This window comes from Zerene cesonia, chromosome 19 (genome assembly GCF_012273895.1).
Source record: "Zerene cesonia ecotype Mississippi chromosome 19, Zerene_cesonia_1.1, whole genome shotgun sequence".
Lineage (NCBI taxonomy): Eukaryota > Metazoa > Arthropoda > Insecta > Lepidoptera > Pieridae > Zerene > Zerene cesonia.
Window position 1 is genome coordinate 7,933,868 of NC_052120.1, and position 15,742 is coordinate 7,949,609.

The 15,742-nt window shown below is 33.1% G+C and overlaps 1 protein-coding gene across 1 annotated transcript; it reads right to left on the reverse strand.

The window, feature by feature from the left end:
- Positions 1 to 1,186: 1,186 nt before the first annotated feature.
- On the reverse strand, positions 1,187 to 15,513 carry LOC119834456 (zwei Ig domain protein zig-8-like). The gene is made up of 6 exons (XM_038358822.1): positions 15,419 to 15,513; positions 12,827 to 13,035; positions 8,119 to 8,329; positions 6,970 to 7,097; positions 4,394 to 4,562; positions 1,187 to 1,453 (listed from the first exon to the last, which is right to left on the reverse strand). Exons 1-6 carry the CDS (start codon positions 15,474 to 15,476, stop codon positions 1,329 to 1,331), a joined length of 900 nt encoding a protein of 299 aa, XP_038214750.1. The 5' UTR covers positions 15,477 to 15,513; the 3' UTR covers positions 1,187 to 1,328.
- Between the last annotated feature and the right edge of the window lie 229 nt (positions 15,514 to 15,742).

Consider the following 15,742-nt stretch of genomic DNA (forward strand, 5'->3'; position numbering starts at 1 on the left):
CATTCATACCATATACCATAAAATAATGTATCATCATACACGTATTCCTAAGGGGAAACTGGGAAATTTACAACACCCCTTCGCAATACAGGGTAAATTCGGGATATAATCGGGGTATATTTTTAACTTATGCCTGCACCTGAGAAGACTATATTTCTCAAAAGTACGATACTCAACTTGGGAATTGAACCCTAGGCTTCAGGATAGGACAAAAAGAGCTTCATGATCTCTGAATTTAACTTATTTCAATTCCATATTTTATAGTCAGTCTATAATTTGCACAGCAGCTAGAAAACGCAGCTACGGGAAACAAGTCCTAATGAACGTGTTCTTATTTCCCTGTTATATATTTAATGGCGCGTCTATTTTATTCAGAATTCATTTGAAACGTATATATTTGCGTTCATACTAATCTGTATTCTGTACGAGATATCGTAGTTATTATTTGGATTTACTCTTCGTGAGATTAAATAGGTCGTAGAGATAAAGCAAATTGTGTTTATTTGAATTTTCTTGCATAATATTATTTGTTGAAACGAGGTAGGGGCGATGCGTATTTTATATATTCATGCGGCATAATAAAAAAATCATGAAAAAACTTATCGTTTATTGAAATCAACTTTGAGTTTGAAAACAATGTTATGTCTAGACTATAGATAGACTACATAGATATACTACAACAGTGAAATCGAATATAAAATGAAAGTTACCCTGACAGATAGGATATAAATCCATGCATTGGCACAGATGCTTCAAATTTCGATGTTATACATCACACAATACTTTCCTTTAATTATAGCATTTATGTTCAGTTCCTTTGCGTATTTTTTATTGTTATTAGAAAATTAAATACGACGATGCTAAAAAATACATAATACGAACTTTATTTTCATCATCAAAAAATCTGTTATAGTTGCAGTAATAAATTTACTTTTGTTTCGTCTCCTGTAAAATATGGCCCCAGCGTATTTAAAACAACTATCTCTAAATTCGATTGTGTTAAATACGCTGTTTATAAGCGACTTTAGTTAAAAACTAATGAAACGATTAATTTCATTGTTAGAAATATGTGATAAACTAAAAATATTGATGTTGATATAAATCTATCCATAAAATTGAAACAGATAATGATTTTATACAAAGGTTCTGAACATAATAGCATATAAAATAAATATAAACAGGGTCTTTAAATAATTTTCTCAAATTTATTATATTCTATCTTTACACCTTTTATTTAATTTACAAATGGAATTTGTTACATTTATGGAATAGTATTTAAATCGTAAAATTCATTCAAACACAACGTTTATACACAATTGTTTAAAAGTTCATTTATTGATCACATCGGTAAAAAGTTTGCTTAAATGTATCGCACTTAGTAAACTTAAAATCGACGGCAATCCACAGCCCCTTGTCCAATGAGCACCTCCTTGCATGGCCGCTGGACTTTCCCCTAAAAATAAAATATTCGTTTTAGATCTATTTGTCTAATCATGAAGACATTTTAATGGGAATATTGCGATTGTTAAAGGAAGTTATAACGTGGCTGCCTTCATATTTGTAATTTCCACAGTTTGCCAATAATCATAGGAATATAATAATGTAAGGTATTACGTAAGTATGTCAGATAACAAAACCTTATCTACGATGTACTTATTCTGTTCTACATAGTACATATTTTTTACATGGGGAATAGATGAAAGGAGTCGTGGGATATGTCAAATTCCTACCGACTCAAAATTTACTGTTTTCCGTCGAGCTGCTTAGTGAAGGGGCCACGGGAGCTGATTAGTATACCCCGCGGCATGTCCAGTTAAGCCTAAACATTTGTTGCGCAACAATGTTGCTACATGTTGATTCAACTTTGTTGCTAAACAATTGTTTTTTTGCCTTACAGTAATGGCAAAAATCTTGTATCAATGTTGAAGTGATTATTGTTAAAAAGTAGCCATAAAAAATATAACACAGAGTAAAAATAACTATGTTATCGTTACGTTTTCAATGGGTATAAAATATTCTCACAATGTTATCTAAATTGACCCATTAATTAGATTTTGAATATGAAAATAGTGATAAAAATGTTAAAAATCACCTCAATGAAACTTTAATCACGTTTATAAATAAGTTTATTATCAGAGTAATATTTTACTTTTATGAATAGCAGTCACGAAACACTTATAAAGTTAAATATTCCATACAAAATGAAACCTTAATGGAAATAAATGGGCCCTAAAGTTTTATGTAGCGAAAAAATGACGCATTAGCCTGCATCAAAAATTTTGTAAAATTCGGTTTTAAAAATACAAATCAAATATAAAATATGAAACAATAAATTGGTTGACGCTGTATTGAATTTATGATATGTACCGTTAGCAAAAAAATCACGTTTTACCATTTAACTTTTATTCATATCACGGATTGTAGAAATATGTTATGCTTACGCGTTTGAAACGGTTCAAATAGAATTTAAGTCCTTCGGAATGCTCTTTCAAATCAAATAAACTAAGTTGGAAACTGGAAATTGAGTGAACTACGCGCTTTAGTTGAATTTACGTGGCCGAGTTTTAGCACATATTGAGATGGAATTTATAGCTTTATGCATCAGCATTGGCATGCATCTTGTACAATGAGCTAATTCAATTTTACCGCATCAAGAGGGGTGATATTATTTGTTGCTAGAGATTATTAGGTTTATGCCAATCCTTTAAGGTTTCCATCATTGTTGAATTCTTGATATAATAAATTATTATCATTTTGCCTAATTTGTATGAATTAAAACATTTATGTGGACTAGAGAGGAATATATACAAAAACAACATTTATTTGTGCGGAAAATTCACGCAGAGCATTCAACGACGACCAATCATACTAGAAGTTGTATTTTATCCAATTTCACGTATCATCGGCCATCTGGCAGAAATTGTTCTTATCTTGGCAAATGTTTTAGCCAATCCGCTGTATTTACTTGACCGCGCACAATTAAATTTTCACCTTTGTATTTTGTGGTTGCTTAAGCAGAAACAATTTAGTATCAGCCAAGTTGGCTTTGTAAGAAGAGTTTTGGAAACGGGAGGATTTCATTTATTTCATTAACATAAAACTTCTTCAATTATATTGTGTTTTATTAAGTCATAAATACATGTTAAGATTATGGGTGGACATCATTCACATTTATGGTATCATCAGATAATATAAACTTGAGGCAGCCTCCTTATTATAGTGATAATGCCTCGCTTATTCGAGGCCCATTTCCTCGCGTGGCAATTGCCTTGCGAGGCGGTTCGTTCAGTGTGGGTCCGCCTGTGTTTTTATGTTGAATCGTTAATTTCCACGTTATTGTTAGAATGCAGTTGCAGAATGCTATTTAGCAAAGCAGTACAGAACAGTAAGACTTGTAAGACAGCAAAATAACAGTAAAGGACACGGGAATATACTATGTATCTATAAACTAACAGTGCTATAATTCTTTAATAAAACATCAAAAAGCCTATCCAAAGATATGCAATACCAAGAGGCTTGTCAACAGCAGTTCAAAGAGATTGGAACGACGTAAAGCACAGCCAAGGGAATTGCAAAATATATACGGTAACGGGTCTATTGTAGTCTAGAGAGCTTTGTGGAATAATAATAGCGAGAGATACACGGATGGAAAAATGACAGCCATGTTTCTATGACTGATTAGTAGTTCTATCATGTATTTATTCAAGTTATTTTTCTTGCATATCATTGCATATCCCTGCAGAGTAAAAACATACATACAGTGAACAGATAAATATTATCATTTCACATTTGTGACGATTTTCAAAACATAAAAATAAATGTGCGTTGCATGATCATTAATCCATTATAAGACATTAAAATACTTTTAATATAGATAAGAATCGTCTGCATAATAAACCGGCTTGATTCCAAAGACGTGATGAATAAACTAACATGAATTGAGAAACATGAAATACTGAGTTTTTAATTATTAGAATGGATAAATAATGAAACTCTGAAAACTCAGTAGTTCTCTTTCTTTTGAACGCATTTGGAAGCATGAGATTTTCGAAGCACTATAAATGACTTTGTATGAACAATTAATGACGCAAAATCGTTCGTTTGTTTTAATCAAAAAAAAAAAAAATAAAATAAAAGTTATTCAGGAAGCTACTTAATCACAAGAGTCACATTAATATTTAGAGCTTTTGAATCTCTCACCATTTTTGTTATTCACTTTGTATAATGTAAAGCTTTCACATCAATCGTATCTATATCATGATATTTTGTTAAGAAGTAACTTTAACCAATTTGAGGATATCAAAGCCCCTTATTTAATTTACAACCATTTATTAAATTACGTCAAAAATTCCCAATCGAAACAACAAACTTCCCTACGCTCGTATTTACTCACCAGTGAGCACGTGTACCCTTACGGCGGCGGGCTGCGCGTTGTCCGGCACGCACTGGTAGGCGCCCGCGTCCGCCGTGCGCGCCGCCTGCACGAGCAGCCGGCTGCTGCTGTGCACGCCCTTCTCCGTCACCAGCGAGATCCCGCCGCGGGTCGAGTCGAAGTTTATCGTCTGTTGGTTTTTTTTATGTCATTCCGGGCAACTGAGCCGGTGCTTCGCCCGGTGGTAAGCCATCACCACCGCCCACGACCATTCGCAGAGGTGCCTCACGCGCTACCCGCTTTAAGGTGTAAGGTATAAGGAAAGGATTGATGACTGGAGAGAAGTAATGGACTGGGAAGGGTGAGGAAAAGGAAAGTGCCTGGTGTCTGAATGCTTTAGTGATTCTAAAGTCTAACCTAATGAGGAATCCTATTTATTGAAACTAGACTAGACTTGAAAAGTTATGATATATTATCCTCTTATTAAATTAAATTTTATAATTACAGGCCTAAAAGCAAAGATTACTATTTATCATTAATTTCTCGGTGATTTAGAAGATTGAGAACAAAGAATCAAGTCAAATAACGATAAACAAAAGAATGAAATTAACGAACGTAGTTTATTTTTACCTACCGAATCTAATAACATTCACATTATTGGAAAATGGAACAACAAGCAATAATACAATTTTCGATGAGAAATACGTTCCAGCCATGAACAATATTTTTATAATAGCATTCTGCGAGTTGTCAAGTGGAAACGAAATAAGAAAGTTTTATATGACCACTCCATACGTAATAAACCCGCATCTAGTGATATATAGATTTTGCTCAACTTTTATTTTTGAGGAAGTGAGTTATACGATTTCTAAAATTACCGTTCAAAAACTGTGGTATTTTCTTGAATCTTTTGCGAATATTGCAGCAGTATTTTATCGTAAACAAAGTTTATTTTAGCAAAATGAAATATCTAAAATTGAAATTAATACAGAACGCTATTAACATTATATTCAAGTTACTCTAGTACACATGAGAATTTGTGCATCTCGTGTATTTTAACCCATTTATTCCAGTCACGATGTGCGCAGCGAATCGCTTATCGATACGAATCCTCTAAGAGATATTTTCTTTTAAATAAATTACAAAACACAAGAGTACTCCACGAGGTGCATTTCTAGATTGGCTCGAGAATACTTAACCAGGATCCCAGAGGTGATTGTGAATGTATGAGTCGGATTTCGCAGACTAATTGGGATTTTGCATATATCAATTTCATTCTAGAGTTCAAAGTTACCTTGAATATTTGCACAGATGTTTGGCAAAGTTTGTAGATTAGGTACCTACTGTTAGAACTGGGTTAGTGTGGGAAATGCAAGCTTTGTTATTTTTGGACATTTCCCAGAAATTAACGGAATGGATGTTTGTATTATTGTTTAAATTTGTAACGAAACGGTAACTATTAATAGGTCATGGTAAGAGAAAAATAACCTTTCTATTTTTCGGTTTCAAGATCTTTATTTTTTTCACTAAAACCAAGAACATAAATGTACTTTTTACATATATGAGAAATACAAATACTTGTATAAATTCACTACAGATCTCGATATATAGCAAGGTAGCTTGGCAGCTTATTTTTGAATTCTCTTTAATTATTTTTTCTTTGGAAATCGTTTTCATATAACTAATATACCTAATAGTTATAGTCCTAAGATAAAGCTTTACAGCACAGATAGTAAATAAATAGCAATGCTGGATAGAATAAATTTGTTTGTGGCTTGTAGATTGCTTCGTCAAGTAAATAAATACTGGAATGCAGTGGCAAATGAGTTTTATAACTATCCAGGAGCGCTTGCGACTGTTATATATCTAGGAACTTAGCTCATTAGGCTTTTCATTAATCTAGGCAAATACTTTTAGATTATTTTCAATGATATTCATTAGTCACATACGAGACTAAAAAGGAACAAATACACGTCTGCTCATTTATTTATATTATATCATATTATTATACAAAATATTCAAAGTTAAACGGGAAAGTATAGGTTTCCATAGTTGAACTTTAAATGAACTGATTTAATATTTTATAGGAAAGCTGTAGATTTTTGTAATAACTTAATAGGTAAGTAATATTTAAAATATACTATATTCTTTTACGGGACACCCTTGAGCTCATAAAAATAGTCAAAGACATTACGAGACTATCTCATCTCAATCTTTCTAATATCTTTAAAATAGACATTATTACACATTTTTACCAAGGGAAAGTAGAACACGGTTTACATTGCTTTAATACAAGTTTGGAATTTAGGTCAAAAGAGGATAAAGTTTTTTAGAGATCAAATGAAAAATGACTATACAGTACTTCAACTGAAAAAGAAGGATTTTTTTCGCGAGTAATTGTATTTGTTTCTGAAAACTTCTCATTTTTGATATTATTACTATTTGACGATATAAATTTACAAACATTAAATTCGTATAAGGAGATATTGATTATTTTTTTAAATAAAGTAACATAGCCTTTGCAATTTCTTACGTATTTTCAAAATAAATTCAGATATTGAAGTGGAGAAAGATTTGATTTTTAAAACAAATCTTACCTTTCCTCTATGACTCCAGTTGATGGCACCTGGAGGTTCTGGAGTATGTCTAACTATACACGTGAGGTTAATAGTGGATCCCGCGTAGATAAATAGGTCAGGACCACCCATGATTTCAGTTTCTGGCTCTGAAATAAATATATGATTAAAGTTATGTTGACATGATTGCTATTTGACTATTTGATATAACAGAGCAAATAGAATATTTAGTAATTAAAATAACATGTTCCGGACTAAAAACCTAACTTAATATTGAATTAACTATTATGAAAATTGCCTGATTGAATTTCATTTCGGACTCTCGGGTACTAATAGTTTTTATTCCATATCTTTAAGGTACCTTTATATTTGTCTATTATTGAAAACCTTAAAAAGCGTACAAAATACAGAAGAATTGTTGTTTTTTACTATAAAGGGAGATACACTTTAGTAAAATGCTAAAGAAAAGCGTCTGAAAATAAACGATGAATAATAGATTGTATATATGTTGACTCGACAATTTTCCTTATGAGTGAACGTGTAAATTTACATTCAAAGCAGGATTAGCTGTTGGCAGTTTATGGGATAAATAACGTGTTGTTTGTGTGTTTGCGGAAGGGAACAAATATTCATAAAAGATCTTTAACTTTTCATGCCTTGCCGTTTTTCAGTGCTTTTAATTTATTTTTTCCATAAAGTAGCTTTCACCACAAAGACTAAATGCACTTTGTTAATACTGACGTTTATATAGAAACTAATAACGTGGCTCGGCGAAACAGCTTCATAAAATTATGTTAGAAAATTATTAGAGAAAATTTACTGCACAGCGCTGAACGATAGTAAAAAGCAGTGAAAAGAATTAAATCAAAATCAGAAAACTTTATTGAACATTAACGCGAACAATAAAAAAATCTCGATAGCGAAAAGCTTATCCATTTTAAGCCAAGATAAAAGAATAATCGTCTATTATTCTGTAGAGGTGCTGCGTACTGCGAATGTCATACACACAACTTTTGTTGCACAATTTGCAAAATAAGTGGAAAATAACAATAATAAAGTATGTTAAGATATTGGTAATGCGCTGCTTGAAATCATGTCGAATTGTGGGATGTAGTAAATCCTCTAGATGTGATGTGTAAATCCTATAGATGATCCTCTAATGGCACTCACCTACGATGTTGAGGTACACAGCGTGACCAATAGGCGGCGTGGTGGAGATCTGACACTCGTACTGGCCCGAGTCGCGCCGCTGCGGACTGCGGATGCGCAGCGCCCACTCCTCGGAGCGCGGCTTGTGCTGCGCCTCGAACCGCTGGTCCGACGTGTACGTGTAGCGACCCACTGTCAATAAGTGGATGTCGCGGTGACGTACCCATGATACCTTTAGTATAAACAAACAATTTCTTTGTCATAAGCAACGTTTAATGGTTGAATTACCCACCTTCGATAGGGATATGTGAAGTGAATCGTCAAATTAAGTTTATTAAAAATAAATGAAACGCAATATTACTATGTATAATATTAAATGAATTAGCATTGCTTCAGGGAAAACGCATCATTGTCCTGCTTGTACTGTTTCATTAATTCATAAAGCAATTAGTGAATTACAGAGAATTTCAGCCTTTAATAGCGGAACGTAAATTGCTCTCAGTTATTACCACAAAGCCGCCATTAACCGGACAGTTCGAAGATCGGCTATAATGGGGTGACAACTCCGAACTAAATGATCGAAGCGAGATCTCGGGTCAAAGGGTCACTAACTTAAATTACATCAGTAAGAACTTAACGATCTCCGTCTTAGAACATTTATATTGAGAAGGGTTTAGTTGGAAGTTATAAAGAATTATACAGTATTTTTATTATTCTTTACGAATTAATTATTGTTGTGCCAACATTGAGTTATATTACCAGTATAAATTATCAGAGCCTCAACTTGTTTTTAGGATAATTTTTAACTGCTACTAAACTACTGAAAATATAGATATAATGTATAAATAGAATTAAAAGTTATTCGTTTCACATTTGCCATGTGAAAATGTCACATTTATTGTGTAAAATGAATTGTATATACATACCTGAGAATATGAATAAAATGTACATTTTATTCAAAGCGATTTTCAGCATTAATATTGCGTATGAAACCGTTGTAATTCAATGACGATCACATAAGAGACTCATTCAACGTCATGGAATAAATAGATTGGAAATTTATAGCCGGTCTATCAATACTTATCGTCAGGAGATGCTCAATATCTGCACAATAGTGGCAATATATCGTTACAGCTTATATCCCATCATAATATATTTGATACACTTTATAGCCTGTTAACATTACAGGGCAGAATGGAGCGGCGTGCTAAATTGATGGGTTCGATATTTGGCCAGAGACTAAACACTTTTTAGTCGTAGTTAGTTATATTAGAATAACTGTTTTAGAATGTTATTAAAACACAATTCATTATAAATGTATTGCATTTTAACGATCGACAAATAAAATCAATTTGAACTTTATTTAACTGTCTTTTAGGATACACCGAATTATTCTTATTCTATGCACGTGTTTGTGCAGCAAAAGCAAGCTTTATCTACATGTTAGAGGCGGCTGCGCTATCCACATAAGTCAATCGCGAATAAACCCAGTTTACGTGAACACGTGTAACCTTTTATTTACACATACATTCCCTGAATGTCCCAATACTTTATTTCCTTATCTTTACTAAAAACACAGTTCAATCCAAATAATAATTTAGTATTCAATATTTAATTTGCCAGTGTATGTTCATTGTACACGTTGCTCGTCATTTTGTAAATAATTCTCCGAAAGGCTCACAAACCGAGGCTCCGTATGGCGATTCGAATTTTGTGTTATGAACGTTTATTTGGTTTTTATTGCGTTTATATTCATATGAACAAGCACAATTGCGATATATCTATAATAATTTCTTACTATATTGTACGTAATCAGAAATTATAAAATCTTTAAGTTAGATATATAAATAGTGTCAACATTAGAGTAGATGCTATTTTGGGATTTTAATGGGATGTATGTTTAAATTTTAACTGTTTATTCTATTACTAAAGATTAATTGCATGGATTTGCGTAACAACTGTAGCAGTAGATGATTTTTTAAGTATTTACCTTTCACAGCTGTTAACAACATCAAATGTTGAAAATAACGACTGTCATATTTCATTAAAACCAGTCAATATCCTGAATCACAGAACGCTACAAGCGGATTACCCGGCCACATTGAATTAGCCATGACACTTCGGATATACTCGATTGCTACGTGCCAGCTAATGGCTCAAAGAGATCGGAGACGTGAAAGAGATTAAATCATCTACCCGGAGACACTGGCTTTTGCCGTTTCGCGATATAATGCCAAGATTTTTCGAAACATGATTATCCTACCGAATCTGATACGACATGGATTTTATAGGTATACTCATTGAATAATTATAAAGTACACTTACAATATAATGAAGCGTAATTATAAAAGAAAAAAATTTGGTAAAAATAATGCAAGTCTAGATGAGAAAAAAGCAAAATGCGAAACATTATTTTATTTTTTTTATAAAATAATTTTGCATTGCAAACATTACACTTGTTTAGAAATTAAAAACACGGGGAGACCCGTGACCACGCTCGCTGTAAAGTGTTCGAAACGTCGGGTTAATAATATAATGAATAAATCGCGTTTAAAATCCGTTGAAAAGTTTTTAATTTCTAAATGTATAATACTCGCGTGAAACCAAACACAAGAAAATACTATTACACTTGTTGTTGACTGTTTTAAATTACCGATTTAATTATGCCGTAATAATTTTATATTGACATTGATATATTATCATACACAATATGCATAGAAGACACTTCTACATATTTAATATTAGAAAGGTTCCATATTCTTATGAATAATATTATTTACTAAATTACATAAGTTATACAAAAACAAGATGTAATAATTAATCCTTAAATATTTTCAACAGAGTAAAAGCTTTAAAATCCAATAAAATAAACTAAATGTTACGAAAAAACTTCGAGAAAAAGCTTAAAAATACTATTAAATTTACCGAGGGCTGCAACTGAATGATAAAGTGGTTGCCAGGTCCGCAAAACGTAAGCAACAATTTTTTGTCTTAATTGAAACTAATGGATCTTCGCGCAAGTGAAGATGCTAAGAGGGAGTTTTTTAAAAGTGCTAAATCTTTAGATCACTTATAGTAGCAATATAATGTTATTGTTTTTCAATAAGCGTGTATATTTACGATTCCATACACTGTTAGTTTTCACAACTTCTAGATTCTTCGTTATGTTTAGCTTATCTTTTGGTTACAATATAAAATATAAAGCAGTATGTGAAAGGTGCATTTAAATATGTTAATTGGCTTTATCAATCATGAAACTGGGCCTTAAGCTTGTTAAACGACGTTATAAAAGATAATATTTCAGTCTTCATCAATGAGGTATCTACCCATTATATATGAATAATAATCCATATGTTCTTTGTGCTTGCATATTTCAGTCGTGTAACATAGTTTCATGCTCAACCGCTCATGTGGGTGTATAATAGCGGATGAAGTGTGGTGTTATGTGAGATGGAAATTATAAGTAAACAAGTGTATTAAATTAAAATTGAGAAAACTCCGATCCCGTTTTGCGTTGACGGCCTTCTTGGACGAATTTGTCTTTACCACAGAATATAAACATAATTCGTCATCTTGTGACAACGGCTGTTTTTGAAGCTAAGAACATAATATTTGCATAGATTTTTTATTTTGTTGTAGTAAATTCAATTGTTTAATAAAATTGATAAACTTAATGCATCTTGCATTAGTCGAGAGAGTTTTAATTATGAGTTGAGTTATTAATCAAACGAAGAAAAAAACGAAATCATAATTGGTCTTCAAAATCTAAAACAAAATGATATTTAATACCATAACACAGTATGTTATCGGATATTGTTAAATCAAACACGTAACGTTAACGTTTGAAGGATTTCACGAGGTTTCTCACAAATAAGAAGTTTTCCTTCATGAAATGAGATATTAGAGAAATAATCTATTATCCTGTTTATTTCCATACTGAAGAAGTGCTATCAAAAATTTATTATCTGGAGGTACCTGAACATAACAATCGCAAAGCATATTCAAATTCGGAAATACCTATTTGAAAATAACAAACTATTGTACTTGTACAGGGATACATAGCTTATTATATTACGAATTTATTTTCTTATTTCATTGCACAGGTCGATATATCATCTTAAAACCCACTTTGACGACTTTTGTAATCTACAAAGGCGTCTAATTCGGCAGATTTGAACAATTGTAGCGCGTTCTCTTAAAACCGTTCGCTACAACAGAGAACTACATGGCAATGAAAATTTAGATAAGGCGGAGTCATTGCCAAATTCTAAGCTTTCATTGCCAAGTTACAGAGAATGTATCCCTGCCGACAACCCTGATTACTTCGTACGTGAATAACAACATATTGGCTTATAAATTTGGCGCGAAAACGTAAACCCAACTTCTGTATCGTTTAACCTCTATCGTTGCATTTTCATGAATATTGTTATGGTCTTCGTTAATAAATTGTTCATATTTTGAGTATTTTTTTAACATTTGCTAATTAAACATCATCGCTACTTCAGTTCTCCAGTTGTCAAAAATTTAATAAGCGTTATGAAACATCCATTCATTAGTTTTATAACAACCATCCTATTTTCATTCCACATTAATGTTTAACTTCAAACAAAATTACATTTAAGAGAAGAGCGTAGAAAAACATTTGGGTGCCAAAAATTAAAAATGTTCACGTAGAAATAACACAAGGGTCGCTACACACGAGGCTAATTAATTTAATGTTAATACTTACGGTGCGATTCTGTAAATTTTTCACTTTGCACAGGAGCGTGACTGGGTGACCAACTAAGCCGGTCACGTTATCTGGGGTGCTGGGGTCAAAGTACGGCGACCCTGGTGTGTGTGGCCAGTCTTCTAGGAACTCGGTCCGGAACCTTCTCGAAGATTCGGACACAGAGTTCTGCTCCCGCGAGCGATTGCTGCTGCTATCTTGACGGCATACTGAGAGAAATAAACTTTATTTATACATTTTTATGATATATATGTCTTTGTCGGTTCTCAAACTATCTCTTTATGAAATTTCATTCAAATCAGTTGATTGGATTAGGCATAAATAAGAGACAGACAGACTTACTTTGCCATATATAATGTGTATGTGTGTGTTTCCCATGTTTTAGTAGTGGATAGTAGGATTAGTTAAGATAAGAAAAAATAGGCAGTGTACATTAAAGACCCAAAATATAGTGTATCATCCTTTCAAATTACTTTATTAAAATCAATGAATGAAATGAAACCCTTATAAATATTTAATTTAATATAAAAATAACATTTTTGCCAAATCTATCCGCTTTATTGACCCTCATAAATTAAAGATCCGTTCTATTATTATTAATCGTTTGAATGAGATTAAAATAATAATGCCGATTAAAAGATCTACGAAGAAATGGCGTGTAAAATGGCCGGGGGACGAAAAGCCTTTTGACAGTTGAAGGTTGATTGAGTGTTAAATTTTAAGCTAACGTTTAACAGGTTTTGTGATGAAATTGGTGGCAAATTCGCAGCTGCTTCCTTTTTATTATCTTGTTGAATAGACAATGACGATGATATAGCAGTGGTGGCTCAGTGGTGAGAACCTCGGACTTCAAAATCGATAAGTCGAGGTTCGAGACCGGGCGAGCGTGCAGGAAATAAATTGATTTTTCAATTTATCTGCGCATGTGGATAACATCACCACTGCTTAAACGGTGAAGGAAAACATCGTGAGGAAACCGGCATGTCCAAGAATTAAAAGTTCGACGACATGTGACATCTGCCAACCCGCACTTGGCTAGCGTGGTGGATTATGGCCTGAACCCTCATAGGAGGCCTGTGTCCCAGCAGTGGGAACATATATGGGCTGATGATGATGATGATGATGATGATACTAGCATGATTAATATTCAGAGTATGACGTTTTACCTATATATTATGGGACGGTTAATGATACATTTTCATTATTTATATTTTTACAGCTACAATTTCATAAAGATCGCCAATTTTCCTTTAATCAAATTTCACAAAGCTGTTGTTAACGATATTTAGGTATGACGTAGTTCTTTTATGGTGCCAGCGTGATTGTTTTGTTTCACAGATACAATAGAATTTTATTAAAACAAAATGTGTAACTACTACATGTACCAACGACATCTATGTTTTTGTTTTTTATGTCTCATTCTTAATTATAATGTTTTCTATCTCTACTAATATTTGTCCTACTTTTACGTCGCATCAGAGAGATTTTATATTACTTTTGGGTCTGGGGCTAGGGAGTGATAGAGGCTACTTTTTACCGCGGTGAAACTTCTCATTCCCAAGGGAATTGTTTTCGTTTATGTGAGTGAAACTGCGGTGGAATGCTAGTTCCATATAAATTTTTACACCAAACCGTATAGGTATGCTTAGTAAATATATTATAATATGAATTCCACGCAGTAAAACCGAAGGTACCTTTGGGACTTGACGCACATACGATTTCTGACCGCATTGTAAATAGAGAATGAACACAGAATTGACGATGTATCTACTGTCAATAACCTAAAAAGTCGAAGAACAAAGAACTGTACTGTTTTTCTTAATCCCCGATGCAAAACCGACGTCAAAGTTACTAGTTAACTGTTATTTATATGCATTGCACGTGGCTGATTAAATACTAAATCCCAAATTACAGACAGACTAGCAGGTTTTGGATAGGTGCACAGAGCGCAAGATGACGCCGATAACACGTGACAAAGTGTAAGAACACGCTACCAGTGCCATGAATAGTGTAGTTCTTAGTTTTTTTGGTTGAATTAGAAATTACTCGCTGTTTGCCCCGGCTTCGCCCGTGGTACATTTCTGGGATAACAAGTATCCTGTCGCACTTGGGAATAATGAAGTTTTCTTTTGGTGAAAGAAATTTCAAAATTGGATCAGTAGTTTCGGAGGCTTTAGGGTACAAAAAAACAAGAATATACGTAACACATTCACATTTAATATTTAGAACTGTAGATCTTAACAAGTTTCATTATTTGATTGCTATGCTATGCTTTAAAGTGGTTATGCTGCAATATTATAAATGCTTATTTAAATGCTTTAAAATCATGCAATACCCTCGTAAAATCGAATGAAATAACAAATTTCATTCCACTCCACTCATCCATAACCTACATACACATTAGTTTGTAACTAAATGTCCTTTTTCATAAATGATCAATTTTTTATATCCTAACCTAAACAATATTCTTTATAATAAGGAAACATTACAAACCCCAGCTCACGTTCCACCCCTTCTTCAAGTCAATAATTTTAAAAGAAATATGACATAAAATGCCGTACATAATATAATACACAGCGCGTAAGAACTCACCAATTATGCATGAAAGAAACTGCACAGTGAAAAGGCATGCCGCAGTCGTACGCGCCATCTCCCGCTCAAAAACCCCAGAGAGGGGTCATTATGCCTGCAAACAAAGCTTGCGTTAATAACCTCTTAAAAACATCTGCCTGACGCTCGCTAAAGAAAACTTTGCACCTACAACTTTGATATACGATGAATGAAGTTAGTAGAATGATGTGGGCTCGCTTTTTCATATCATCCGTATTAAAATATTTTCGAGCTGCTTGCGCCAGAAGTTACGCTTCTAAATAAGCAGCCGTTAATAACCTTTTATAACATCTGCGCCTTGTTAAC

What these genes read in the sequence shown, in the direction of transcription:
- LOC119834456 (XM_038358822.1), bottom strand. Translation starts at nt 15,476, where the DNA reads ATGGCGCGTACGACTGCGGCATGCCTTTTCACTGTGCAGTTTCTTTCA. An exon ending in TGTGTACCTCAACATCGTAG is followed by an intron (nt 7,098 to 8,118) that starts GTGAGTGCCATT and finishes TATTTATTTCAG; the next exon opens with AGCCAGAAACTGAAATCATG. An exon ending in ACTGGAGTCATAGAGGAAAG is followed by an intron (nt 4,563 to 6,969) that starts GTAAGATTTGTT and finishes AAAAACCAACAG; the next exon opens with ACGATAAACTTCGACTCGAC.